Source organism: Neofelis nebulosa, chromosome 5 (genome assembly GCF_028018385.1).
Source record: "Neofelis nebulosa isolate mNeoNeb1 chromosome 5, mNeoNeb1.pri, whole genome shotgun sequence".
Lineage (NCBI taxonomy): Eukaryota > Metazoa > Chordata > Mammalia > Carnivora > Felidae > Neofelis > Neofelis nebulosa.
The window spans coordinates 93,896,728-93,924,076 of record NC_080786.1 but is presented as its reverse complement, the minus strand read 5'-3'; the positions used below and the strand labels follow the sequence as shown (position 1 = coordinate 93,924,076).

General features: G+C 39.2%; 1 protein-coding gene across 1 annotated transcript; it reads left to right on the top strand.

Annotated features, from left to right (window-relative positions):
* Positions 1-411: 411 nt before the first annotated feature.
* POGLUT1 (protein O-glucosyltransferase 1) lies at positions 412-27,349 on the top strand. Its single transcript, XM_058731304.1, has 11 exons — positions 412-561; positions 1,355-1,445; positions 2,556-2,699; positions 11,699-11,834; positions 14,232-14,353; positions 19,700-19,759; positions 21,191-21,290; positions 22,860-22,918; positions 23,953-24,120; positions 25,281-25,337; positions 26,033-27,349. Exons 1-11 carry the CDS (start codon positions 477-479, stop codon positions 26,187-26,189), a joined length of 1,179 nt encoding a protein of 392 aa, XP_058587287.1. The 5' UTR covers positions 412-476; the 3' UTR covers positions 26,190-27,349.

The following is a 27,349-nucleotide window of genomic DNA, read 5'->3' as shown; positions in this document are numbered from 1 at the left end:
TCTGATCTTCAGTTTTCTGGCTGCAAAGAATAAGGTGTTTTAAATATGCTACAGAATGTAAGGAATTACCATTATTAGACTTATTTTCCCAGGGGATGCCATTTATTCATTCTCTCCTGGGCTTCGATTGTATGAGAAAAAGTGAGGAAGAGACAAAGGGAGAGAAAGATACATTTTGAAACTTTCACTACACCCGGCGACATGAAGCAGCTGCTAACTATACAGCTTGGCTCGGAACAAACGAGCCGGAACTATGCCCACGCCTCCACCGCAGCACTCGGCTAAAGTCCCAGAGCGGTGCTCCCTAAGAAACTCTGCCGCAGGCCGGGACTTGGGGGCGGGGAGGCGGAGTGGGGCGCGGCCATCTCTGTGCGGGGCGGCCCTCCGCCCACGTGGTGCAGCACCCACGGCCATCTTTGTGCGGGGCGGTGCTTCCGCCGGCGCCGTGGCTGGGACTCTGCAGTGGGCTGCGGGTGATGGAGCGGTGGGCGCGCCCGCAGCTCCTGCTGTGGCTGCTGTTGCTATTACTGCCCCCAGTGCTGGGCCGCCAGAAGGAGTCAGGTGGGCTCCGGGCGGGGCCGAGCCTGCCGCTGAGGCTCGGGGTCTGGCCCGGTCCAGAGGTGCTTTCCCGCCCCCTCCCCCCCCTCCCCCCCGCCCCGGTTCCCTGAGGCGGCCGGAGGCCGGCTGATGCCGTGGCCGCTGGAGCGCTTAGCTGGGCAGAGGGCACGGGGGCGCCTTGGAGCGGAGAGTGAGAACTTCTGGGTGTCTGGCGCTGCTTCTACTGCCCAGGACCCTGGAGAGTAACCTGTTTTTCGGAATTAGAATAGCGAGGTGGAGAGGGAATTCCCCTGTTCACTTACAGCCGGTGTCGCCCGCGCTTGGCTACACTGTTCCTCCCTTAAACACACTGGGAAATAATTCATCTCTCTCTCTCTCTCTCTCTCTCTCTCTCTCTCTCTCTCTCTCTCTCTGCGCGTGTGTGTGTGTGGTTCTTAGTGAATTGACGGAGAGATGAGGGAGAATTAATTAATGTATTTGGCTTTTAATTAATCCTCTTTATAGGGTTCACTTTGATTAGTAAAAGGTGAGAATACGTGTTCCCAGTTTATTCATAGCTATCTGAGTGCCAGGCGTTGAGCTTGGACATTTTCCAATTTCTTGGACACCTGACAGCCCAAGTAGAGGAGCAGACTTGACATGAGTGCTGGAGAGTTATAGAATGAATCCTTCCTGGCGTTTCCTTTCCACCAGTGGAATGGGAAGGGGTGTCAGAAGTTGGTTCGGCATGCCTGCCGGTAGCAAATGAGAATGCTCAGGATATTTTGTTAACTCTCATTTACTTCACTTCTTGAAGGTTCAAAATGGAAAGTATTTATTGACCAAATTAACAGGTCTTTGGAGAATTATGAACCATGTTCAAGTCAAAACTGCAGTTGCTACCATGGGTGAGTTCTTTTCTTTGATGTGTCTTTGAGAGTTTAGTACTTGTCACAAGAATTCCCCTAATATCCCCAAGAGACCTGGATTACAGTAATCAGAGAGCCAAGTACGCCTTGATAAAAGGCAATGTTCCTGTGGTGGGTTCCCTATTTCTAGGGAACAAAAAGGCCCTGGGATAGGAGAAGCCCAGGTGGTCTCAGCAACGCTACTTACTCCTTGGAGTTAGCACACATAGTTGTCTGTGTTCCCCATTGGACTGAAAGCTTCTTGAGGTCAAGGCCAATGTCTTACTCAGTGTTGCATCCCTGGTGCTGGCCCTCAATAAGTACTCAATAAATATTGTCGGAGGAATGAACATATTTATAAATGAGGCTAATCATCAAGTTTCCTGTTGGTTTTTTTTAAAGTGTAAAAATTATGGCTGAGAGGGTAGTATGGTAGAAAGATTACTTTAAAAGCAGTCTTTGGTTCTAGTCACAGATTTCCCACTAATTATCTCTGTGGCAAGTCACTTAACTTCTCTGGGTGTCAGATTCCTCATCAGCTAAAAAAACAGGGTCCTTTAGCTCCTCGTTTTGTTATTCTATGACTCCTCAAAAAATTAACCTGATGCTTATGATACTTATTAAAATCTATGTACTGAACTTTAAAAGGGATACAAAATACTGTACTTTCCAGTCACTGCTGTCAGGCTGCTAGAGTATGTGTGGTGAATGGGTGCCAGACAGAACAAGGCAGTCAGTCTGAGACCAAGGGCATCAGACAGTGTCAGACTGTAAGGCATAAATCCTATGTTCTGCAGGATTTGGAGAAGGGGAGGTCAGTGGGACTGCAGTCACTGGGAGGACACAGGTGTTGTGTGCCTATTAAAGGTGAATGTGCATCAAGTAAGGAAGGGGCAATCCAGATCCAGAGAGGAAGAAGAGAAATTGACTTGCTTGTTCCTCTTTGTTGTTTTGCTTTAGATTACCTACGGAAAGGTTGCTCATTCCTGTCCTCCATTCTTTCCCTGGCTTACTGTATTTTCTAATACTAAACCTAAACCCATAGATAGGAAGTAGGTGGAATGGTACCACTTTTTGACCTGCTGTCCTTGACGATCCACATTCTTTCAGTGTCATAGAAGAGGATCTGACTCCTTTTCGAGGAGGTATCTCCAGGAAGATGATGGCAGAGGTAGTCAGACGGAAACTGGGGACCCACTATCAGATTATTAAGAACAGATTATACAGAGAAAATGACTGCATGTTCCCCTCGAGGTAAGAGCTATGAGGTAAATATATCTTCTGACCTTCTTATATATGGGCTTATTTGATACTGTTCTTAGAGAGGAGTTAATTAGAGGGCCCCACAGGTGAATATCTCCTCATATTTCAGAGGGACTGCAAAATAGTGACAAACTCTTCCTGCCTGAGGATTTTTCTTTCCAACTCCTGCCCCCCTTTCTCCTATATTAAAGTCTGTCTCCTCTCTCTTCTTGAGGCTTGGGCACAATCACTGGTTGTACTGGCTGTGGTTCTACCCTTCTCATCATCCACCAGATATGGATGCTGCAGGGCACAGGCTGATGAGACCTAGCTGGTTTGAGCTGGGCTGAAGAAGGAGAAGGATTGAGTGTTTTTCATGGGTCAAGTATTGTTCTAGATACTGAGTATTTGAAGAAAGGTGGTGGAAAGTCAAGAATAACTGAGGCTGCAGATTACACAGGCTACACTAGCCAGGAATTCAGGTGTGATGGTTGAGGTAACATATCAGTGGGCTGAGGGCTGGGGATGAGCAGGGAGGGTCATGGACTAAGCCTGGAAGTTGGACTTAGGTAGCATTACATGTTTATACAACAAATAAGAAACCTCCCTTTTAGGAGTCTTTTTTTTTTTTTTAACTCAAATCTTTATAAAATTACAAAGTACAAAAATCAGAGGCCATGGTATTCTCAGCCTAAGATCTTTCTAAACAATCTCTATTCTGTCATTAAAAGGAAAGTATATGAGCAGTATTGCAAATAACGTGCATCTGTGTGGACATAAGGAATTATTCTTAATAACAACTTTATTATAAATTACTGCATTTTAATTGTCAAAAATATGTAAAAACAACAACAAAAAAGAAAATAAAGATCACTTAAAATCCCATTACCGTGAAGTAATCACAATTACACTTTTGTTATCAAGTGTTAGGGGTAAATAAGCTGGTAATGGGGAAAATTATTGAAGTATTTTAAACAGACATTTGTTTCATTACTTGGGACAGTAATAGCAACTTTACAAATTATGAGTATAGAAGAATTTCTAATTTCTACAAATGAGAAAGAAAATATGAATATAGACATTATTAGACTTTGAAGGCTTAATTAATGTTTAATAGTTAGATGAGCAATTTCCAAATGAAATAAAATACTCTCAAAGTTTCTGAAAGGCACATACCTCTCATTCCAGACCTCAGAACATTTTGGTAAGAATCATGAGCTGTTAGAAATGTTCCTAAGGGAGCATAGGACCTTTCATTGACAATAAAATAGTTATATTTCTAATGCATGGAAAGTTTCCTGTCTCAACTACATACACAACTAAGAAAAGAGAGTTGGGCAAAGAAGAAACAAAATGAAATATTCAGAACCAGTGTCCTTAATGAAATGGATACAGTTGAATAATGTCTTTGATTCCCATCTAGCCAAAAACAGTATCTTTCTAGGTCTGGATAATTTTAAATCACCCAGTTGGAGAAGCCCAGATTGCACTTAAAAAACTTTATTGTGAACAAAGTAAAATATAAACTCAGCATTTCAAGGATGAGCTGAGAGATTTTGCTGAGGAACCAGAGCACCATCTAATTAAATGACTGGAGACATGTCATTTCAAAGATGGAGAATAATGATATTTTTAAAATAATAGTTTTAGTGAAGTGTGGCTGATATAAGCTGCACATATTTATTTTTTCTATAATTTATTTTTTTTATAATTTACATTCAAGTTAGCACATGGTACAACAATGATTTCAGGAGTAGATTCCTTAAACCCCTTACCCATTTAGCCCATCCCCCCTCCCACAACCCCTCCAGCAACCCTCTGTTCTCTATATTTAAGAGTCTCTTATGTTTTATCCTCCTCCCTGTTTTATACTATTTTTGCTTCCCTTCCTTTATGTTCATCTGTTTTGTATCTTAAAGTCCTCATATGAGTGAAGTCATATGATATTTATCTGACTAATTTCACTTACCCTCTATTTCCATCCACATAGTTGCAAATGGCAAGATTTCATTCTTTTTGATTGCCAAGTAATACTCTGTTGTATATATATACCATATCTTCTTTATCCATTCATCCATCAATGGACATTTGGGCTCTTTCCATACTTTGGCTATTGTTGATAGTGTTGCTATAAACATTGGGGTGCATGTGTCCCTTCGAAACAGCATACCTGTATCCCTTGGATAAATACCTAGTATTCTAGTTCCTGGGTTGTAGGGTAGTTCTAGTTTTAATTTTTTGAGGAACCTCCATACTGTTTTCCAGAGTGGCTGCACCAATTTGCATTCCCACCAGCAGTGCAAAAGAGATCCTCTTTCTCCACATCCTCGCCAACATCTGTTGTTGCCTGAGTTGTTAATGTTAGCCATTCTGACAGGTGTGAGGTGGTATTTCATTGTGGTTTTGATTTGTATTTCTCAGATGATGAGTGATGTTGAGCATTTTTTCATTTGTCGGTTGGCCATCTGGATGTCTTCTTTGGAGAAGTGTCTATTCATGTCTTTTGCCCATTTCTTCACTGGATTATTTGTTTTTTGGGTGTTGGGTTTGGTAAGTTCTCTATAGATTTTGGATACTAACCCTTTATCTGATATGTCATTTGCAAATATCTTCTCCCATTCTGTCAGTTGCCTTTTAGTTTTGCTGATTGTTTCCTTCACTGTGCAGAAGGTTTTTATTTTGATGAAGTCCCAATAGTTTATTTTTGCTTTGGTTTCCCTAAACTGCACATATTTAAAGTATACAACTTGGTAAGTTTTTTGTGTTCATTATCTTTTTAAAAAATTAATTTTTAATTGAAGTATAGTTAACATACAATATTATATTAGTTTCAAGTGTACAACATAGTGATTCAACATGTATATTCATCGTAAAATGCTTACCATAATATATGTAGGTACCACCTGTCACCATACAATGTTATTACAATATTACTGACTATATTCCCTATGCTATACTTTTCATCTTCCTGACTTTTTTTATTGAAGTACAGTTGACACACAATGTTATGTTAGTAACAGGTGAATAACATAGTGATTCTGGACAATTCTATATGCTATGCTATGCTTGCCACAAGTGTAGTTACTATCTGTAACCATACAGCACTATTACAATACCATTGACTGTATTTCCTATGCTGTACCTTTTATCCTCATGACTTATTTATTCCATAGTTGGAAGCCTGTATCTCCTACCCACCTTCATCCATTCTGCCCATCCCCTCACATCTTTCTGCTTTGGCAACCATCAGTTTGTTCTCTGTATTTATGGGTCTGTTTCTGCTTTTTGTTTGTTTATTCATGTGTTTTGTTTTTTAGATTCCACATGTAAGTGAAATCATAAGGTTTTATTTATTTTTATTTATTAAGGTTTTTTATATATGGTATTTGTATTTCTCTGTCTGACTTATTTCATTTAGCATAATAACTTCTAGGTCCATCCATGTTGTTGCAAATGGCAAGATCTCATTCTTTTTTATGGCTGAGTAATATTCCATTATATATATATACACACACACACACACACACACACGTGTTCATTCATTTAATTACATATATATTCATTCATTCCATTATATATATATGTACATATATATATTCATTCCATTATGTATATTCACTCCATTATATACATGTAGATATATGTATTATATATATATATGTGTATATATATATTATATCTTATCGAGTCATCTATCAATGGACACTTAAGTTGCTTCCATATGTAGTGTTATAAATAATGCTGCAGTAAACACAAGGGTGTATATATCTTTTCAAATTAGTATTTTTGTTTTCCTTGGGTAAATACTCAGAAGTGAAATTACCAAATCATAGGTATTTCCATTTTTAATTTTTTGAGGAACCTCCATAATGTTTTCCACAGTGGCTACACCAGTTTGCATTCCCATCAACAGTGCATGAGGGTTCTCTTCATATCCTTTCTTTCCAACAATTATTATTTCTTATTTATTTAATACTTAAAAAAAATTTTTAATGTTTTTAAAATTATTTTTATTTTATTTTTTTATGTTTTATTTTATATAAAATAAAACATAAGAGAGACAGAGCATGAACAGGAGAGGGGCAGAGAGGGAAACACAGAACCCAAAGCAGGCTCCAGGCTCTGAGCTGTCAGCACAGAGCCCGATGCAGGGCTTGAACTCACAAGCAGTGAGATCATGATCTGAGCCGAAGTTGGACGCTCAACCAACTGGGCCACCCAGGTGCCCCAGAAATTTTTTTTATGTTTATTTATTTTTGAGAGACAAAGAGACAGAGCACAAGTAGGGAAGGGGAAGAGAGAGACGGGGACACAGAATCTGAAGCAGGCTCAAAGCTCTGAGCTGTCAGCACAGAGCCCGGCACAGGGCTTCAACCCACAAATTGTGAGATCATGACCTGAGCCAAAGTTGGATGCTTAACCAACTGAGCCACCCAGGTGCCCCTAATATTTCTTATCTTTTTGATAATAGCCATTCTGACTGGTGATGATATCTCACTATGGTTCTGATTTGCATTTCCCTGATGATTAGTAATGTTGAGTATCTTTTCATGTGTCTGTTGGACATCTGTACATCTTCTTTGGAAAATGTCTATTCATGTCTATGCCCATTGTTTCATTGGATTATTTGTCTTTTGGTGTTGAGTTGAATGAGTTCTTTATATATTTTTGATATTTACCCTTTACCAGATATTTTGCAAATATCTTCTCCCATTCAGTATGTTGCTTTTTGTTTTGTTGATGGTGTCTTTCACTGTGAAAAAGCTTTTTAGTTTGATGTAGTCCCAATTGCTTATTTTTGCATTTGTTGCCCTTGCCTGAGGAGACAGATCTAAAAAAATATTGCTAAAACCAGTGTCCAAGAGTTTACTGCCTATGTTTTCTTTCAGGAGTTTCATGGTTTCAGGCCTTTCGCCCAGGTCTTTAATCCACTTTGAGTTTGTTTTTGTATATGGTGTAAGAAGGTGGTTCAGTTTTATTCTTTTGTGTGTAGCTGTCCAGTTTTCCCAACACCATTTATTGAAGAGGTTATTTTTTTCTCCATTGTATATTCTTGTCTCCTCTGTTAAAGATTAAGTGAACATACAAGCGTGGGTTTATTTCTAGGCTTTCTATTCTGTTCTAGTGATCTGTGTGCCTATTTTTGTGCCAGTACCATACTGTTTTGATTATTATTGCTTTGTAGTATAGTTTGAAACCTGGGCTTGTGATACCTCCAACTTTGTTCTTCCTTCTCAAGATTGCTTTGGCTATTAAGGGTCTTTTGTGGTTCCATATAAATGTTAGGATTATCTGTCCTCGTTCTGTGAAAAATGCTATTGGTATTTTGATAGTGGCATTGAATCTGTAGATTTGAGTAGCATGGATATTTTATCAATATTAATTTTTCCAATCAATGAGGATGGTATATTTTTCCATTGATTTGTGTCATCTTAAATTTCTTCCATCAATGTCTTACAGTTTTCAGAGTACAGGTCTTCTATCTCATTAGTTAAATTTATGACTAGATATTTTATTCCTTTTTTTGGTATTTTATTCTTTTTAATACAATTATAATTTGATAAGTTTTGCTGTATGTATACACCAAGATAATGAATGTATCTGTCACTCCCAAAAATTTCTTTGTGCCTCTTTGCAATCCTTCTCTCCTACCCCTCCCTGCCATGCTGTCCTTTTACCCCTATTCTCAGGCATCCACTGATCTGCTTTCTGTCATTATAGATCATTTCCTAGAGTTTTATATAAAAGGAATCATAAATGGCATTATACAGTATGTGAAAGAGTGCTATTTTAAAAGCTGAACATGAAAGAAAACAAAATGTTTTAGCTGTTAAATGTAAATGTATAGCAACATTATATGTTTTAAACTTCTAACTAGTTCTGTTTGTTTATTTTATCATCAAAGGACTGTTCCTTGCACATGGTAAAATATTTAGATAACCTGAAAATATGAACAAGGAAATGGAAGTTTCTCTACTACCTTCAACCCCCAAACCTCTAGTCCCTGAGTCCTCCTCTCAAAAGACAACCACGATTACACGTTTCTTGTATATCCTTCTAGAAATAGTTTATGCATATACAGTTGTCTAGACTCATAAACAAAATAGAACATGTGTATCTTCTGTTCTGCAACTTACTTTTCTTTTTCATATAACATATTTTTAAATTGTTCCTTATGAGTACATAGAGTATATCTCACTATTCCATGGCTGCATACTAATCCATTGTGTGGATTTCTTTATTCAGCCCTCTATCAAAGGACATTTAAATTATTCTCCACCATTCCCCTTTGAATTTCAACACATGTAAACAACGCTGTAGTGAACTTAAACCTTTGAGTACTCATGTAATTATATCTGCAGGCTCAATTCCTACAAGTAGGATTAGTAGGCCAACTAATGTGTTTTTTAAATCTTGATGAATAGAAGCAGACTGTCTTCCAAAGGAGTTGTGCCTATTTTCTTCTTTTATATACTTTTTCTTTTTTGTTTTGTAAGTAATCTCTACACCCAACATGGGGCTTGAACCCATGACACCCAGTGAGCCAGCCAGCCATCCCAAAGTTGTGCCTATTTTCACTTCCACCACCCTTGTATTACATGCTCAGAATAGACCTCATACTTTCATCAATACTGTGTATTATTGGACTCTGATCTTTGTCAGTCTGATTGGTGAAGACTAGCACCTAGCTTCAACAGCACTTTTTTTTTTTGTCATAGTGATACTTTGTTTTTAAATTTTTAATTGAGGGGCACCTGGGTGGCTCAGTCGGTTAAGCGTCCAACTTCGGCTCAGGTCATGATCTCACGGTCCATGAATTCGAGCCCCACGTTGGGCTCTGTGCTGACAGCTCAGTCTGGAGCCTGCTTCAGATTCTGTGTCTCCCTCTCTCTCTGACCCTCCCCCGTTCATGCTCTGTCTCTCTCTGTCTCAAAAATAAATAAAACATTAAAAAAAATTTTTTTTAATAAATTTTTAATTGAAATATATTTGACATATAACATATACATTTAAGGTACACAACATGTTAATCTGACACATTTATATATGATTGCCATTGTAGCACTAATTACATAATTATCCTTTTGTTTTAGTAGTTGGAATAATTAAATTTTGGTTTTTTAGCAAGTTTGATTATAATACAGTATTGTTGTCTATATTCACTATACTGTGCATTAGATCTCTAGGGCATATTCACTACTTGTTGTAAGTTTGTACCCTTAAGCAGCATCTGTCCTGTTCCCCCTATCCCTTGGTGACCACCATTTCATTCTCTGTTTTTACAAGTTTGGGTTTTGGGGAGCAAGGGAGGGGCAGAGGGAGGGAGAGAGAGAGAATCTTAAAGGCTCCACACACAGCATGGAGCTCAATGTAGGGCTCAATCTCATGAACCATGAGATCATGACCTGAGCCAAAATCAAGAGTTGGACGCTTAACCAACTGAGCCACCCAGGTGCTTCTGGGACATTCTTCAATACAGTTGAGCATCTTTTCTTTCGTTTATCAATCATTGATATTTTTTGCAGTTACCTCTCTCTATATAAATCAATTTTATGAATCAGTCATTTATATGCTACTGGAAAATTTTGGTCAAACCTTGGAATGTTCCCTCCAGGATAGTGGTGGTCAGGACCTCAAGGGATGGGGCAGAAAAGCTAATCTGCCAGTGTATCGTCTCTTTCCAGAGTTCCTCTGAGGATTCCTGGGGAGTCCAGCCAGAAAAGTATACCGGCAAACGTTGTTTTATTTGGCTTCACTTTATTGCCTTTTGCAGATACTGCATTTTTTTAATAAATTGAAGGTTTGTGGCAACCCTGCATCTAACAAGTTTATTGGTGCCATTTTTCCAACAGCATTTGCTCACTTCACATCTCTGGGTCATATTTTGGAACAATTTTCTCAATGTTTCAAACTTTATTATTATTATATTTGTTATGGTGATTTGTGATCAGTAATCACAACTTGTTGAAAGCTCATGATTCTTAGCATTTTTTATCAATAAAGTGTCTTTAATTAAGATATGCACATTGTTTTCTTAGACATAATACTATTGCACACTTAATAGACCACAGTATAGTATAAACGTAACTTTTATTGTACTTGGGAACCCCAAAATTCTCTTGACTTGCGTTATTGCCATATTTGCTTTATTGTGATGGTCTGGAACCAAACCTACAGTATCTCTCAAGTATGCCTGTATTACAGTCTTTGTGATTGTGTACATAACATTCTTTCTGGCTTGCAAAACTGATTTTGATAGTGTTCTGAAGTATTCAACTCAAAGGCAATAAAAGTTTTCCTATCTTTTCTCCTAAATTATGAAACTTAATTATGGTGGATATAAATATAATGTCATTGTGAGAGGCAAAGCCCTAGGGACACACTTAGAGAATTAGCTTTTTCTGGTTACTATCAAAATTTGTATCTTGCTTACTAATTAAACTAAAGAGGAAATTTTTAAAAACTAGGGATGAATAGAGGAAAAGTGGTAGGAGTAGCAATAATACATCTTTCAGACTTATGATCTAACTGGAAAACTTCATGAAGTGTTGTAAGCTGGAGCAGTTTAGCTAGGAAAGATGCCTTGCACAATATAAGAGAGTAGAAAAGTCCTTTTAGAAGCATTGCTTTCGGGCGCCTGGGTGGCGCAGTCGGTTAAGCCTCCGACTTCAGCCAGGTCACGATCTCGCGGTCCGTGAGTTCAAGCCCCGCGTCAGGCTCTGGGCTGATGGCTCGGAGCCTGGAGCCTGTTTCCGATTCTGTGTCTCCCTCTCTCTCTGCCCCTCCCCCGTTCATGCTTTGTCTCTCTCTGTCCCAAAAATAAATAAAAAACGTTGAAAAAAAAAATTTAAATAAAAAAAAATTAAAAAAAAAAAAAAAGAAGCATTGCTTTCAGGGAACTTTGCAGAAGGCTGACGATCTGAACACGGGCTTTCAAAGTGTGAATGGGACCATGTCTTGTCCTATAGTAGGCACTGATCTGGTGAATATGTGGTATTTCTGGTTGACAGGTGTAGTGGTGTTGAACACTTTATTTTGGAAGTTATCGGACGCCTCCCTGACATGGAAATGGTGATCAACGTACGAGATTATCCTCAGGTTCCTAAATGGATGGAGCCTGCCATTCCAGTCTTCTCCTTCAGTAAGGTAAGTATAGGGAGAGATGTATGGGCAGATGGGAGGTGTTCCTCTAGAGTATGAGTGGGAGATGATTGTCCTATGACAGAATCTGCTGGGTAATGGTGAGGGTGACGCCTGAGGTCCAGGAATTGGCCTGTGTCCCTCTTAGCTTCACAGTGGCTGAGCAATAAGACTGAGGAAATGGGTAAAAAGATTGCTTAAGTGTCTATAGGTCTAGGGATGAAGGGGAGAGAATAATGGACGCCTAAAGAACTGATAGGACATTGAAGGAAAGGTTTAGAGATCCTACAGAACATAGGGAGAGAGTGGCTCAAAATAGCTCATGGGCTTGGAGTTAGAGAACACCTTCATTCAAAAACTATTTGTTGGGGCGCCTGGGTGGCTCAGTCGGTTGAGCGTCCGACTTCAGCTCAGGTCACGATCTCACGGTCCGCGAGTTCGAGCCCCGCGTCGGGCTCTGGGCTGATGGCTCAGAGCCTGGAGCTTGCTTCCGATTCTGTGTCTCCCTCTCTCTCTGCCCCTCCCCCGTTCATGCTGTGTCTCTCTCTGTCTCAAAAATAAATAAACGTTAAAAAAAAATAAAAACTATTTGTTGAACTCCCGTGTGTGTGTGTGTGTGTGTGTGTGTGTGTGTGTGTGTAGTCCTATCTGTCAGTGTATCCCAGGGGCCCAGCATGGCTAACAGTGAAGCTGAAGGTGGTAGATAACTCCACACAGTTTGTGCTGAAGCAGTACATTGAGGGGATAGGTCTGGGATATCCAAGAGGAATATGTGAGAGGGTGAGCTTTGAGTCTAGTTATGGAGGAATAGGAGTACTAGTTCACACCCGTGGACTTGAAGAATTTGAGATAGTTAATATCTTCTCAGTGCCCAGGTTGTTGCAAATGTGTATTGGAAGGGATGGGCCTTGGTTCCCTTGAGACTAGGTATGGCCACATTTAGGGGTGGGGTGGGAGGGCTAGAAGAGAATGGGTGGAAGATTCTATGGGGGAAGGGAGGGTTTAGGAAAACCCGATGGACTTTGAGAAAAGGAGCACCATCTCTGATGTGGTTTCTCCAAAGAGAGACCTTTTATCCCCACTTTTTCTTTATCACAGTTTACTTTCTCTCTAGACTTGTGTATTTACTGTGTTGCAAATGGGCTGAGGCCACATTTGTGTTACATTTCCCATGATTTAGCCTCATTTCTCAAAAGTGCTTGGTTTTCTTGTCATGAAACCCTCCCAGAAGAACAGATAGAAGCTCCCATGTAAGTCAGTAAGGACTTTATGCTTGTTATCTATTTGTTGTTTCTGTGTATGGTAAAGTATAACAATCAGTATACTTTCTTTTCATCTTCTCTTTTTGTTTCTAAGCCAGTGACTTCTAATTTCCAAGAGAAAGCTTTTAGTCTTTCAACTTTATAGTAATTGTACAGCTTCTGTTGAGCAGCTGTTATGTCTGAGCTGCTTTATGAATCACATACCATTTTTCAAAAGTATTTGAGAAAGGCAAACAGCATATTGCATGTGTAATTCCAGTGAAACTACTGAAGAGTTAGAGGTTTATCAGGCCAGAGTTTTAACAGAAGTAATCATAAAAAGAGAACAAATGATTTAAAACTTTTTTCAAAAGATGTGGGATAATATCCCTTTCTCCCATTCTGCCCATCAGCACTTCTGGTCCTGATCAACAAATAATCAATAATTTATTGACCAACCAGGGTGAGCTCAACAGTACCACAGTATTAGATAACACTAATGAACACTTACTGAGTACTTACTATGTACCAAACACTGGTCTAAGCTTTTCACATGTACTAACTCATTTAGTAAGCCCATTAGATAGGTAACATTATTGGTATTATTTCTCCCATCATAAAGATAAAGCAGGCATAGAAAAATTAAGTAACTTGCCTAGAGTTGGAAAGAAGTAGAGTCAGCATTTTGAGTCAGCATTCAAACCCAGATGATCTGTTTCAAGAGCCCCTACCATTTTAACCATTTAATTGTGATTCTTGCTCTCAAAAGATCCATCTAGGAAATAATCAGGAACTGGTAAGACAGTATATACTCCAAATGTAATAGCAGTTAAAAGATAAGAGAGCTGTGTGATGATTCAGAGTTAGGTATCTTATTTCCTTAAACTAAAAACCCTAACAAATAGAACTTTGGGTAACTGGAAAAGTTGACCTTTAATGAAATTTTAAATTCTGGGATTCAGTGAGCCCATGATTTTTAACCCACGGTCATTTTTCTGTTTTAATGTCTAGAGTCCAGACTTTGCAGACAAGGGAAAATATATTTTTGGCAATTTAATACTAGAGCAAGACTTTTGTCCAGATCCTGTGGCATGACTGTAGTTTAATTCTTCTCTCTCTGTTCTGAGACTGATGTAGAACAACCTTTCTGTTTCTGTTGAAGACATCAGAGTACCATGATATCATGTATCCTGCTTGGACATTTTGGGAAGGGGGGCCTGCTGTTTGGCCAATTTATCCTACAGGTCTTGGACGGTGGGATCTCTTCAGAGAAGATCTGGTAAGGTAGGTCCTTTAGAGAGGTTTTATTTGTCCTTCTTTGTAGGTCTTCTTGAAATAAACTAATGTTTGTTTAAGTTAAAAACAAAAGAAAAACTATAGCATAAGCAGTTTTGTGTGTGTATAAAATATTTACCCATCCATAGGAAAAGAGCAGAGCCTACCCTAAAGTATCAGTAATGCCTTTGGGGAAAGGAGTATAGGAGCCTTTTCTTTTCTTCTTTAAATTTTTCTGTATTTTTAAGATTCTCCAAATAAGAGTGAATTACTTTCATAATTTGAAAAAAGTGAATGACCATGTTGTGGGGGAGAATAGAAAATTACTAGGAGGAACATAAATGTACTTTATAACTTAGAGCTAAGTCCTTAAGGTGGAGATGGGGAGGACATGTTGTCCCATAATTATCTCAAGGACAAACTTATTCCAGATTCTCCTGATTCACGACTGAGACATGCTTGGGCTGTTTATCTGATGTCATTTCAGAATTTAGATTGTCCATGTCATCCAAGCTATAGGTATTTCTTACCTAGCTACATTTTGCATTTATGATTTAAACAACATTGATACCTAATTAGAAAACTTCTAGAAGAAATAAAGTCTTTATAGGTCCTCTCTCAGGTCCATTGAGGAAGCAAAAATTTAATTTAACTTCATTTCCACAAATATCTATCACCTGTACCATGTGTGGCTGGAGATTCAAAGGGGGTGAAAAGAATGTCCCTTTTCTAAAGAAACACATAGGGCTGAAGTCCTCAATGGCGGTTAGAGCCACCAGGTAAAAAATGAGTCTGTTATCTGGTAGGTGTACTTTGAAAATGATTTTGTAAAATACCTTGGTCTCATACTTCACAGAACTAGAACTGGAAATTGTCCTTTCCAACTCTTTATTTCAGGGGTTGAGTGACTTGGTCAACGTCAGGAACCATTTTAGGCCTGAAGTCCTGGTATCCAAGTGCATTATCTTCTCCACATTACCAATTAACCTTACCCATCCTCTCCAGAGGGAAAAATAACAAGTTTTTTAACCTGTTTTTCTTCAAGTTATTCTTGGCTTTAGTTATCTAATCCTTTTTTTTTTTTTTTTCAGGTACTTGCAAATACACTTTTTACACTCTTCTTTTTTGTAGCTCTTTTTCTACCTGCTATCCATCTACTTTGTTTTTTCTCTTTTCTTTCTTTCTTTCTTTCTTTCTTTCTTTCTTTCTTTCTTTCTTTCTTTTCTTTCTTTCTTTTTTCTTTCTTTTTTCTTTTTTCTTTCTTTCTTCTTTCTTTCTCTTTCTTTCTTTTTCCTTTTTTCTTTCTTTCTTTCTTTCTTTCTTTCTTTCTTTCTTTCTTTCTTTCTTTCTTTCTTTCTTTCTTTCTTTTTAGAGAGAGAGAGAACAAGCAGGGAAGGGGCCGAGTGAGAAGGAGAGAGAGAATCTCAAGGAGGCTCCATGCTCAGTGTAGAGACCCATGCAGGGCTCGATCTTACAACTGTGAGATCATGACTTGAGCCGAAATTGAGTCGGACACTTAATAAACTGAGCCATCCAGGCACCCTACTTTGTTTTTTAAATCTTTAAAAACAACCTTTTTTTCTGATTATGAAACCTATATATGCTCATAAAAATAAAGAAGTATGTCTAACATCGGCATCTTTTCCCCCCACTTCTTAGTGTGTTTTAGGGATCTTTCCATGTCAGTACATATGAAACTACCTCATTATTTTTATTAGTTACATGGTATTCCGTTGCATGGATAATAATTTACCTCATTATTTTCTGATAGACTTTTAGGCTATGTGTAATATATGCATAATTTCTTGTTTTCTGGACTATTTGAGAGTAAGTTGCATACCTTATGACCCTGTACATCCTAATACTTTAGTGTGTATTTCCTAATAGCAAGGATATTCTCCTTTATAACCATGCTGCAATTATCAAATTCAGGAAACAATATTGGTACAACACTTAATTATCCCAATAATGTCCTGTATGGCACATTCTACCTCCAGTACAGGATACAATCCAGGCTCATGTGTTGCATTTAGTTATTATTTCTGTTTAGTCTCCTGTAATCTGGAACAGCTCTTCAGTCTGTCTTTCTCTTTCATAACACTGACATTTTGAAGAAGACAGGCCACATACATTATAGAATGTTCTTCAGTTTAGTTTTGTCTATTCCTCATGATTAGATTCAGCTTATGCATTGCTGGCCTTAATACTTACCTAAGTGATTTTTGCATCCATCTATAACTCTTCTTTTTTTTTTTTTTTTTAATGTTTATTTATTTATTTTGAGAGAGGCAGAGTGTGTGGGGGAGGGGCTGAGAGAAAGGGAAAGAGAATCCGGGCTCTGTGCTGACAGAGCTCAGTCTCACAAACTGTGAGATCATGACCTGAGCTGAAATCCAAAGGTGGATGCTTAACCAACTGAGCCACCCAGGTGCCCCCATCCTTAACTCTTTAGAGATATTAACTTTGATCACCTGGTCAAGGTGTTACCAGTTCCTCCACTACGTACTCTTTTTCTTCCCTTGAAAACCACTAAGCTTATTTTAGGGAGATAGATTATGTTTTAAAATCTAAACTTACAAGAACATATTTTTCTTTTGATATCGTCCCCTCTTATTCTTCAGGTGAATTTATTCATGATTGCAGAATTGTAATTTTAAAAAAGATTTTTTTATACATCTATTTATTTTTGATAGAGAGAGACAGAGCACAAGTGGGGGAGGGGCAGAGAGAGAAGGAGACACAGAATCCGAAGCAGGCTTCAGGCTCTGAGCTGTCAGCACAGAGCCCGATGTGGGGCTCAAACTCACAAACCGCGAGATCATGACCTGAGCCAAAGTCAGACGCTTAACCGACTGAGCCACCCAGGTGCCCCCAGAAACATAATTTTATTTTTTAGAGCCCTCCATTCAAAAGCTCTAGCCATGTGATTTCACTTCTTACTTTGAAACTTTAAAAATCTCCTTGATTATCTGCATTGATGTCTGCCTGCTATTTTTTCTAACCTTTTGGGAGTTTGTCCCTATTGACTTACTTTTCACTCTGTAGAAGAATTCACTGTTTCTGTATTTTAAAGATTTATGTCTCTACTGTCATAGGAGGTAGGGAAGATGGTTATAAAAGAGGTCTGGGGCAGCCCCAGGCTGTGTTGGCCACTTTTAGCACTTGCCTGGGGAAAAAAGTCTAACATAGGTCTTTTGAGGGGTAAGTAGGTGGGTAGAAAGAATGAGGGAGAGAGAAAACAGAGATGGTACAAGTCTGTGTATATTAAATACAGTTTTCCCAGGGACCAAGGAAATTTACACTCAGAATTTCAGTATAAATTGATACTTTTTTAGTTGGGTGGTTTGACAATGTATATCAAAATATAAAATGTATATATCTTTGGCCCAGCCATTTCACTTCTAGAATTTATCCCAGAGTTAATTGGACAAGTATGTAAAGGTAGGTACACAAAGATATTCACTACAGTATTGTTTCTTAAAGCAAAGAGTTAGACACTACCTAAAAGCCCATGAATAAGTAATGAAGTGAATTATGACATGACTATAAAATGGAATGTTGTGCCTGAATGCAAAGTAAAGGTAGCATAGGGCTTAAAAACAGGGACTCTGGGTTCAAACTCTGGCTCTTATCAGCTGTGTGACTCTGGGCAAACTGCTTACCCTCTCAAGAGCCTCAGCTGTAAATTAGGGATAACAAAACCACCTCAAGCATTGTGAGAATGGGTATATATATAACATATAATATATAATATATAATATATATAATATATAAAAAATATCTGTGTTATATAGAGCAAGGTTTCTCAATGTTGGTAGTATTAACATTTTGGGCTGGATCATTCTTTGTTGCAGGGGGCTGTCCTGTGCATTGCAGGATAGTTAGCAGCACCCCATTAGTGTCTTAATGACACTAAATGCCAGTAGCAGTCCCCCAGTAGTGACAATCAAAAATGTCTATAGTCATGGCCAAATGTCTTCTGGGGGAACGGGGCAAAATCACCAATTGAGAACCACTGATATGGAGACTTGATTGGAAGGAAATTCTTCACTGAGACGTTAAATTGGTAAAAATGGTTATCTACGGGCAGGAGGTTCCAGATGATTTTTCTACTTTTATTTTATGCTTTTCCATTAGAATTTTATATAGGGGCTCCTGGGTGGCTCAGTCGGTAAGGGTCCAACTCTTGGTTTCAGCTCAGGTCATGATCTCATGGTTCGTGGGATCAAACCCCATGTTGGGTCTGTGCTAACAGTGCAGAGCCCACTTGGGATTCTCTCTCTCTCTCTCTCTCTCTCTCTCTCTCTCTCTGCCCCTCCTCTACTCACATCCCCCCCCTCCAAATAAATAAAATAAACTTAAAAAAGAATTTTATATAATGAGCATATACCATATTTCCGGTAAAAAACAAAAACCCAGTAAACAAAAATAACCCAGTGGTATAGCATTTATGTTTCGGTGGGAGGGAGTATGGGGCACAATGAGAGCTAGTTTTGGCTTTGGATTGTAGAATCAGGAAAAGATGGTATAGCAAGGAAAACCTATGAGATAGGCCACGAAAATGAGCAATGCTCTCAGCTGAGAGAAGCTGAGTAATGTGACATTTATGTCTTTAAAAGTATTTCTACCTAAAAAGTTTATATCCTAAGTCTCTCCATTATGGTAAATAGTCCAGCAATCCCTCATTAACTCCAATTCAGCTGTCCCCCTCATTTCTGAGAGGAAGACACCGTGCAACCCTGTGCAGGGCCCCTACAAAGGAAGTTAAAAATGCTGCATCTGTGAACTAGCAGCTTCAGCAAGAAAAGCTGGTCATGGTAGTATGTACTGAGACCTGAGTTTCAGGGACTTTGTTTCATGGAGCACTTAGGACAGTTTCAAGAATACAGGGTGCTTTGCAATATCAGACACATTTCTAAAGATGCTGCCTATGCATCCAAAACACGAGGTCAAGGAGTGATTTGTTTTCTTGCCCTTAATTCAATTTCTGATATTTTCTGCAGGTCTCTTTGCCTATTAAGTTTATCAATAGCACCACTCTACATAAAGCAGAGAAGAAATCCTCATTGTATGCATTAAATAGCTCTAAACATGTCATTTAGGGGCTGGGAACTTTTCTTTCAATGTTGTTAACTTATTAACGGAGGAACAGATTGTAGATATTATTGGCTAGCATTTCCAAAGGAACGAAGCAACAACAAAGGGAAATGCAATGTCATTGAGGGCTCTTTCTTTTGAAAGCCTCGGTCAGACTTAATGAAAAATGTAAAGCTCTGAACTAATCTTCAGAAGTGGTTAAAACATGTCCTCATTTGGTTAAGAGAAAAACAGAAACTAACTGAAATCTATTTTTAGGTCAGCAGCACAGTGGCCATGGAAGAAGAAAAACTCTACAGCATATTTCCGAGGATCAAGGTGACTATATTTTCTGACATTTTACAAAGAAATTCGTAAAATATAAGCAATTTTGAGGGTGTGAAGATCTCTAGTTCAAAGAGAAAACTAAGATAACTAAGAAATAAATGTAGAAGCACAGAATTTTAGACAGAGAATTTAAATTTTTTGCCCAAATCACTCTTAGTTGAATTGGAATTGAAAGAAGTAAGGTTCATTCATTTATTCATTGAATAGGTATTTAGAGTGCCATGAGTATATTAGGCATTGAGTGTATGTTGAAGAGAACAGCTGAGTTGTCCTCTTGCCTAAGAGATTATAATGTCCTATGGGTAGCTTCTGACCTGGACCTCTTCTAGTCACTGTGCTAGTTAATGGCAGATCAGGAACCATCACCAGATCTCCTGACTCCTTTTTCCATGAGGCCATGTGGCTGCCAAATAATGGTGGAGACCACAGACTGAGACTGATGAAAATGGAAAGGGAAGCAGGGAAGAAAGGGAGGAGGGAAAGGGAAATGTTGGTCAAGGACCCTCTCCATGTTACTCAGACCCACATCCCCAGTGCCAAGAACAGTACCTGCCATGTAGATACATGAAGACCATCTGTTGTATAGATGAACAGAACAGGGACCGTGAAAGGAGAAGGGTCTTGTCGTTTTCCTGGTGAGTCTTTGTTGGAGATCATACCCTCTATTGAGGCAGTGAACTTGAGAATGTAGATAGGCCCAGTAGCCACTGCTTACTGGTCCTTATCAACTTCTCTTGATTCTCAGATCTTGAGATCACAGCTTCTTAACTTGGGATCCATGTGTGGACTTGAAGAGTTCTAGGACTTCCTATAAATTATATAGGGATATGTCCGCTTTTCTAGAGAGTGGGTCCATGGCAGGTGGGGGGGGGGGGGGGCGGGGGAGGTGTCCAGGACCTCTCAAATGTCAGGACCATCTCCTACTTGGACCATAACTAGGACTTTTTCTACAGGTTTTAGCCCTTTAGTTTTCTTTTTAATTTAAATATTACACTGGACTTTACGAAATACACACAACAAAGGTCATGTAGCTATTTTGGTGAGGGGTGATTACCTAGTCACACAGCTGTGAGTACTAGTGATTATAGACGCTACATGAGCCATCCCAAAAGGGAACTCATTCCCTGGGATATGCCTGTAGAGTTCAGAACAACATCCTCTTAAAGACTAGATGTAAGCAAAGAAGGGCCCAATACTCCCCATCTCTGAAGGGTAAACAGCCAGGAAAACAGGCAGGAACACCTATATGCACAGGGCCCAGTATCCCCCCCACCCCCACCCCCACCTCTGCTGTAACCAGTAAGTTATCCATCTATGTGTACAGTCATTGCATTGGGTTCAATTACAGCTTACTTTTCAGAGATTGGGAACAGTGTTATGGTGGAGGACACATGTTTTATGTCATATGCTTCTTTTATATAGGACAAGTCCAGAACGGGATCCTCTCATTCTTCTATCTCGGAAAAACCCAAAACTTGTTGATGCAGAATACACCAAAAACCAAGCCTGGAAATCTATGAAAGTAATCACAATTGTCTGAATAGAACCATAGCAGTGAACATTCTCACTCAAAGAACATTGTCACCTGGGTAGAATTCCAGATCAGGTTTCCTCTTAGTGGTAGATGAATGTAGAGAAAGATCCACAAACTAGTATTAGCATATATGTAAATTATTCTTTCAAACTCACATTGCTTTTCTGGGCCATATTATGAGTAGCAGTTTTGGTTTTGTTTTGTTGTTTTGTTGTTGTTGTTTTTGTTTTTTGTTTTTTTACTACTTTTAAGGTTTAAACCAGAGGACACAAACTTTTTATGGAAAGGGCCATATGGTAAATATTTTAGGCTTTGTGGATTGTATGGTCTTGTTGTAGTTACTCAACTTTGCCATCACAGTGTGAAAGCAGGCACAGACAATATGTAAATGAATGAGCCTGGCTGTGTTCTAGTAAAACTTTATTTATGGCATGGAAATTTGAATTTCATGTAATTTTCACATGTCATAAATATTCTTCTTTGGGTATTTTTCAAGCATTTGAAACATAAAGATATTCTTAATTAAAATGTAAAGATATTCTTAATTTATTTACAACTCTCCAAGTGATTCTAAGGCAATGCCAGCAATGACTGGCTCCTTCAGGTTGGAGTTCATCTCTGTCTTCTATGACTTCTTGCCTTATTCAAAGAACTTTAAGCCCTAAATGTCCTCATTTGAAATTTTCAAATGCCATATGAGGATGATATGAAAAGAAGTTTTAAACTTCTTGTGGGAAAACTAAGTGTATCTGAGATGTAATATGTGATAGTTGTAATCAAACAGGAGCAAATGAAGTCTAACAAACTTTGTTGAAAAATAAAAATATGAAGAGTGTATCCATTCAGCACAGCCTCTACTGTGGGATGCTGCAAAAGCAAACAAGACTTGTTTCCCTCATCAAAGTGTTTGCCATTTTCTAAGGTAGCTGGGATATAAATGGGGGTCTCAAACTCAGATGCCCCAGGAGGCCACAGGAGTGAGCAGGAGAGAGAGCTAAAGGTCTGGTCAACGCCGCCAAGGGAATAGGAGCTCAGTTTACCAGACCTTCCTTTTATGTTTTACAAGAAAAGTTGGAAATCGGGATTTTTGGAAGAAATATCTTACCACCTGTAAATGTTGGCAATGGTTTGAATTTTTATTTTTAAATACTTTCCATCCCCAACAAAATCTGTGTGTGGGTTTTACCTCTGAGCCCACCAGCACCACCTGTACCTTCGTATATGTATACTTTACACAGAGTGAAATGTGCTGTAGGTTAGGATCTCTGAGTTCAGAGAAGGATCCACATGGCTCTGGGAGCTTAAACTCTAAAATCAGACAGGCCCAGGTTAAAACCCTTGCTCCTCTACCTAGGGCCACGTGACCCTGAGCAAGTCTCAACTTTTCGAGACCATGGCTTCTTCATGTATAAAATGGGATAATAATTCCTCTGAATGTGTTTATTCAGGACAATGAAATGAGGTCGTGTTGATGGAATGCTTAACTATGCTTGCTGCATACTGCTTTTCAATAAATACTACCACTCTCAATACTAATAACTTCCTTTTCGCTTAAAGGACACCTTGGGGAAGCCAGCTGCTAAGGATGTCCATCTTGTGGATCACTGCAAATACAAGTAAGACTTCTAGGACTCCTGAGTCTTGGTTTCCCTATTACATTTGGAATAGCTTTACTTTGGGAGAGAACTTTAATACTAGGTCCAACTGGGGTTTATGAAAGTCCTATTAATTCATCTGGTTGTTGTTTACTGAGAACATGCTGTGTGTACAGGGTTCTCACCTGAGTTCTATGGGAACTGCAGAGACCCTAAAAAATGGTCCCTGCCTCCATAGACCTTTCTGCTAGCAACCAAAGTGATGGGATTCCTTCTCTCTACACCCCATCCAACCAATAGGTAAAGTTAAAGTATTTATCAGATTAATAAAAGTTTACATTTCAAAATGAATAAAGCATATGCAACTAAAATGTTAGAATTCAATGCCAGGACTAAGGATTAGGTGAACAAGTAAAACCAGGTCAGGAGGAGGAAGTAGGGGGATTCAGAGAGGTGAATGCTGATTACACTGCATAGTGGGAACTCTAGGGTAGAAGCAACTCTATTTGGAGACAGGGGTGCATGCATGAGAAATGTTGAAAAGACCATGTTCTTTTCTAAGATAGCTTTTTTCCAGGGGGCATTTCTTTGAAGATTGATTAGGTATACATGGTTTTCTTCTCCAGAATTCAGAAGAGGAATTCTGTTCAGAAGGGGAACAGCAGGTGCTTTTGGTGGGGTACCCCAGGGAAAAACAAGGCTTTGGAGAGCCATGACTCACTAGAGACATTAGGCCCAGGAAAGCTCATAGGAAAGGGTAAGGTACTCTCTCCATCTGAGCCTTACATCTCTCTATCTAGACCCAGTTTGTGGCCCTCTCTAGGTCTGTCTGGAGAAAGAATCCTCTTTTCTCCCCCACCTGACATTCCCTGAAACAGCCAGTAGCCCCTGGAAACCCACAGGGACATGCAGATGTGTCCTTGAAACCTGAAAATAGGAAGGGCAGGGAGAGGGGTCATAAAAGGAGAGATGGGGAGGAGGGAATAAGAAGAAAAAGATCCTATTTGTGGTAGCAGGCGTATAGTATTGAATATATTTTGCTCTTTCTTTCCCAGGTATCTGTTTAATTTTCGAGGTGTAGCTGCAAGTTTCCGGTTCAAACACCTCTTCCTGTGTGGTTCCCTTGTTTTCCATGTTGGTGATGAGTGGCTTGAATTCTTCTATCCACAACTGAAGCCATGGGTTCACTATATCCCAGTCAAAACAGATCTCTCCAATGTCCAGTGAGTGGCTCTCCCCAAGCAGAGTGCCTAATGACTCCCCAATCTGCCTCTAAGTCCCCAGCCATTTAAGGCATTTACTACTGATGACTTTTTCCCTTGAAAGTTTTTTTTTTATATAAATTTTTCAATGTTTATTTACTTTTGAGAGAGAGACTGAGAGACAGAGAGCAAGCAAAGGATGGGCAGAGAGAGAGGGAGACAGAGAATCCGAAGTAAGCTCCCAGTTCTGAGCTGTCAGCACAGAGCCCGACGAGGGGCTCGAACTCACAGACTGTGAGATCGTGACCTGAGCTGAAGGCAGATGCTTAACTCACTCAGCCACCCAGGAGGCCTGAAAGCTTTTTTTTTCTATGTGGTTTGTATATACAGTGCTACCAGTCAACTAGGCTATATGTGAGGTTTAATCTGAAAAAGTGCTCTAATGCTAGTTTGAAATGTAATGTTCAGGCAGTCCACAGTAGAAAAGTGCTTATCTCTCAAAGACTAAAGATAGGGATATTAGATGTTGTTATATTATCAAAGAGACTTTCAGATACTTGAGAACTGACCCCACTGAAGCTGAGGCCAATTTTCTCACATGATGGGAGGAACAAGGAAGAGATATGGAAAGGGCCCAGAAACGTGAGACCAGGGCCCTCTTCTAGGGGCTACAGCAAGAGACAGGAGGGTAATTTTTTTTCACTATTGATTTTTGATGTGTATCATTGAATATTTCTCTATTTTCTCAAGTATGTCCCAAATCTACAACAGGTTGCCTTTAGCCTGTGTGTGGGCTTTTGTTGTTGTTGTTGTTGTTTTGGTCCTGTAAGGACCCAAATGTCTTTGCTTTAGAAAAGAAACAGGGAAAAAGAAACAGGGAGGCTCAGTTGGTTGAGAGTTCGACTTTGGTTCAGGTCGTGATGTGGTGGTTTGTGAGTTTGAGCCCCACATTGGGCTTGCTCCTGTCAATGCAGAGCCCACTTCAGATCCTCTGTCCTCCTCTCTCTGCCCCTCCCCTGCATGTATGGTCTCAAAAATAAATAAAACATTTTTAAAAATGAGGTAAAATAAAAAAGAAATAATCAATTATCCACCTATCTAGAGATTAACCATAGACCTCAGTCTGTGGTCTTTCTTAGCTCAGTGTATATTTTAGAGACTAATGATTCTTTCCATTTTAGGGAGCTGTTGCATTTTGTAAAAGCAAATGATGACATGGCTCAAGAAATTGCTGAAAGGTAAGTTCTATTCATTTTTCCTTATCTATTTTACTTTATCATCCCCAACTAAAGTCACATGACTATTGTTATCATGGTGATATCTGGATTTCGTTCTCATTCTACAGAGATAATCAGAATTAAAACTTACTGGGGGGCAGGTGCCTGGGTGGCTCAGTCAGTTGAGCATCTGACTTTGGCTTGGGTCATGATCTCACAGTTTGTCGGGTCAAGTCCTGCATCGGTCTCTGTGCTGACAGCTCAGAGCCTGGAGCTTGCTTTGGATTCTGTGTCTCCCTCTCTCTCTGCCCCTCCCCCGCTCACACTCTGTCTCTCTCAGTCTCTCAAAAATAAGTAACCGTTAAAAAAAAATTAAAAAAAAAACAAAAACAAAAACTTTCCAGAGGGAACACACACATTCACATATGTCCCAAGCCCATCCTTTATAGAAGTAGACTGAAATCTTTCAGGTAATTAAACAAGTACAGAATTTCTGAGAATTCACTTTATATGTTTATTTTTAAGAAAAAAAGTTAAGTTCTATTGCTAAGTGCATGTGTGTGGATATGATGGCTATAGGGTTGGCTCTGCAGATCAAAAGAGTTAATTCATATAAAGCATCTGAATAGGACTTGGCACAAGGTAAGCACTTAGAGGTAAGCTATTAGTATTATTAAATGCTGTGCTTTAAGTGTTCTTGTTAATCTCGTCTCTAGGGGAAGCCAGTTTATTATGAACCACTTGCAGATGGATGACATCACCTGTTACTGGGAGAACCTGTTGACTGAATACTCAAAATTCCTGTCCTATAATGTAACAAGAAGGAAAGGCTATGATCAGATTATTCCTAAAATTTTGAAAACTGAACTCTAGTCATCATCATCGGACCACAGTCCTCTCTGGCAGCAGCTCTCAGATATCCTGTGGTGAGAAGCTTACCATGAGTGTGGCACCCCTACCTTGAATACTATTATCAAGCCAAATACCTGGTTTTCCTTATCATGCTGCACCCAGACAACTGAGAAAGATCAAAAATGTGTATAATATGGACTCGGAGCAGCTCAATGCTTTGGCTGAATAAGGACCAGAAATCATGAGATTTGGGTGTTGAACCCAATTCCACCTTTCATTTTCTTAAGACCAATCACAGCTTGTGCCTCAGATCATCCATACATGTATGTCCATCACTGTGAAACCGACTATGTCCGTCAGAGGATACTTTGTCCCATCATTTGGAGCGGAAAACTAATCATTTAGAACTAGTATAACTCATCTCTGCAGTTCAGTTATTGTAGGCTAATATTGGTCACTGTATTTTAATGTAGGAAGCCCTATGGGGCTAGTGAAAACCACTTGGGGATCATTTCCTGAAAGGTCTAAGGAAGCAGTAGTTGTGCCATGCAATGATGTGGCAGTTCTCTTTTGTAAAAGCATAAGCTTTTTGGTACTCAGGAGGTTTCTATAATGCCACAGAGAAAGGGGCCAATTGCATGAGTAATTATTGCAATTGGATTTCAAGTTCCCCTTTTTTGTGCCTTCACACACTACTTCTTTTTATGGTCTCTATTTTAAAAAAAGACAAAAACCTCTTAATAAATTTAGAAAGTAGTCCTCACTCTTTAAAGGAACTGTGCACAAAACAGCAAATTTTCCTCACTCCTTACACACCCTTAATATTTTTCCTCTTTAAATTGGCAGCAGTGTCCACAGCCTCAAGGGCATGCAGGGACCTCAAGGTGTCTTCATCTATGAAATGTTATTGGGGTTTAGATCATCCAAGTTGAGCACTTACTCATGTAGGAAATATTTCAGTGCAAATCCATGTTGGAGTGCCACTTTTTCCCTTTTTTTCCCTTTTTGCAAAACACATTTGGATAGTGGTTTAATCTCTCAGGATGCGCTCCCTTTTATAGTCAAAAGTGAAGAAAAATTTTTAGATGAAAACCCATAGAGTTTGATGACTCAGAACCATCCTGTCCCTTTGGCCCAACTTTTCCACATTAAATCTGCTCTTTTCCTTTGCTTCTTAAGAA

Excerpts from the sequence above, each read along its gene's own strand:
- POGLUT1 (XM_058731304.1), top strand. The coding sequence starts at position 477 with ATGGAGCGGTGGGCGCGCCCGCAGCTCCTGCTGTGGCTGCTGTTGCTA. Across the intron at positions 14,354-19,699 it reads TTCAGAGAAGATCTGGTAAG|GTCAGCAGCACAGTGGCCAT; the intron begins GTAGGTCCTTTA and ends ATCTATTTTTAG. Across the intron at positions 25,338-26,032 it reads GCTCAAGAAATTGCTGAAAG|GGGAAGCCAGTTTATTATGA; the intron begins GTAAGTTCTATT and ends TCTCGTCTCTAG.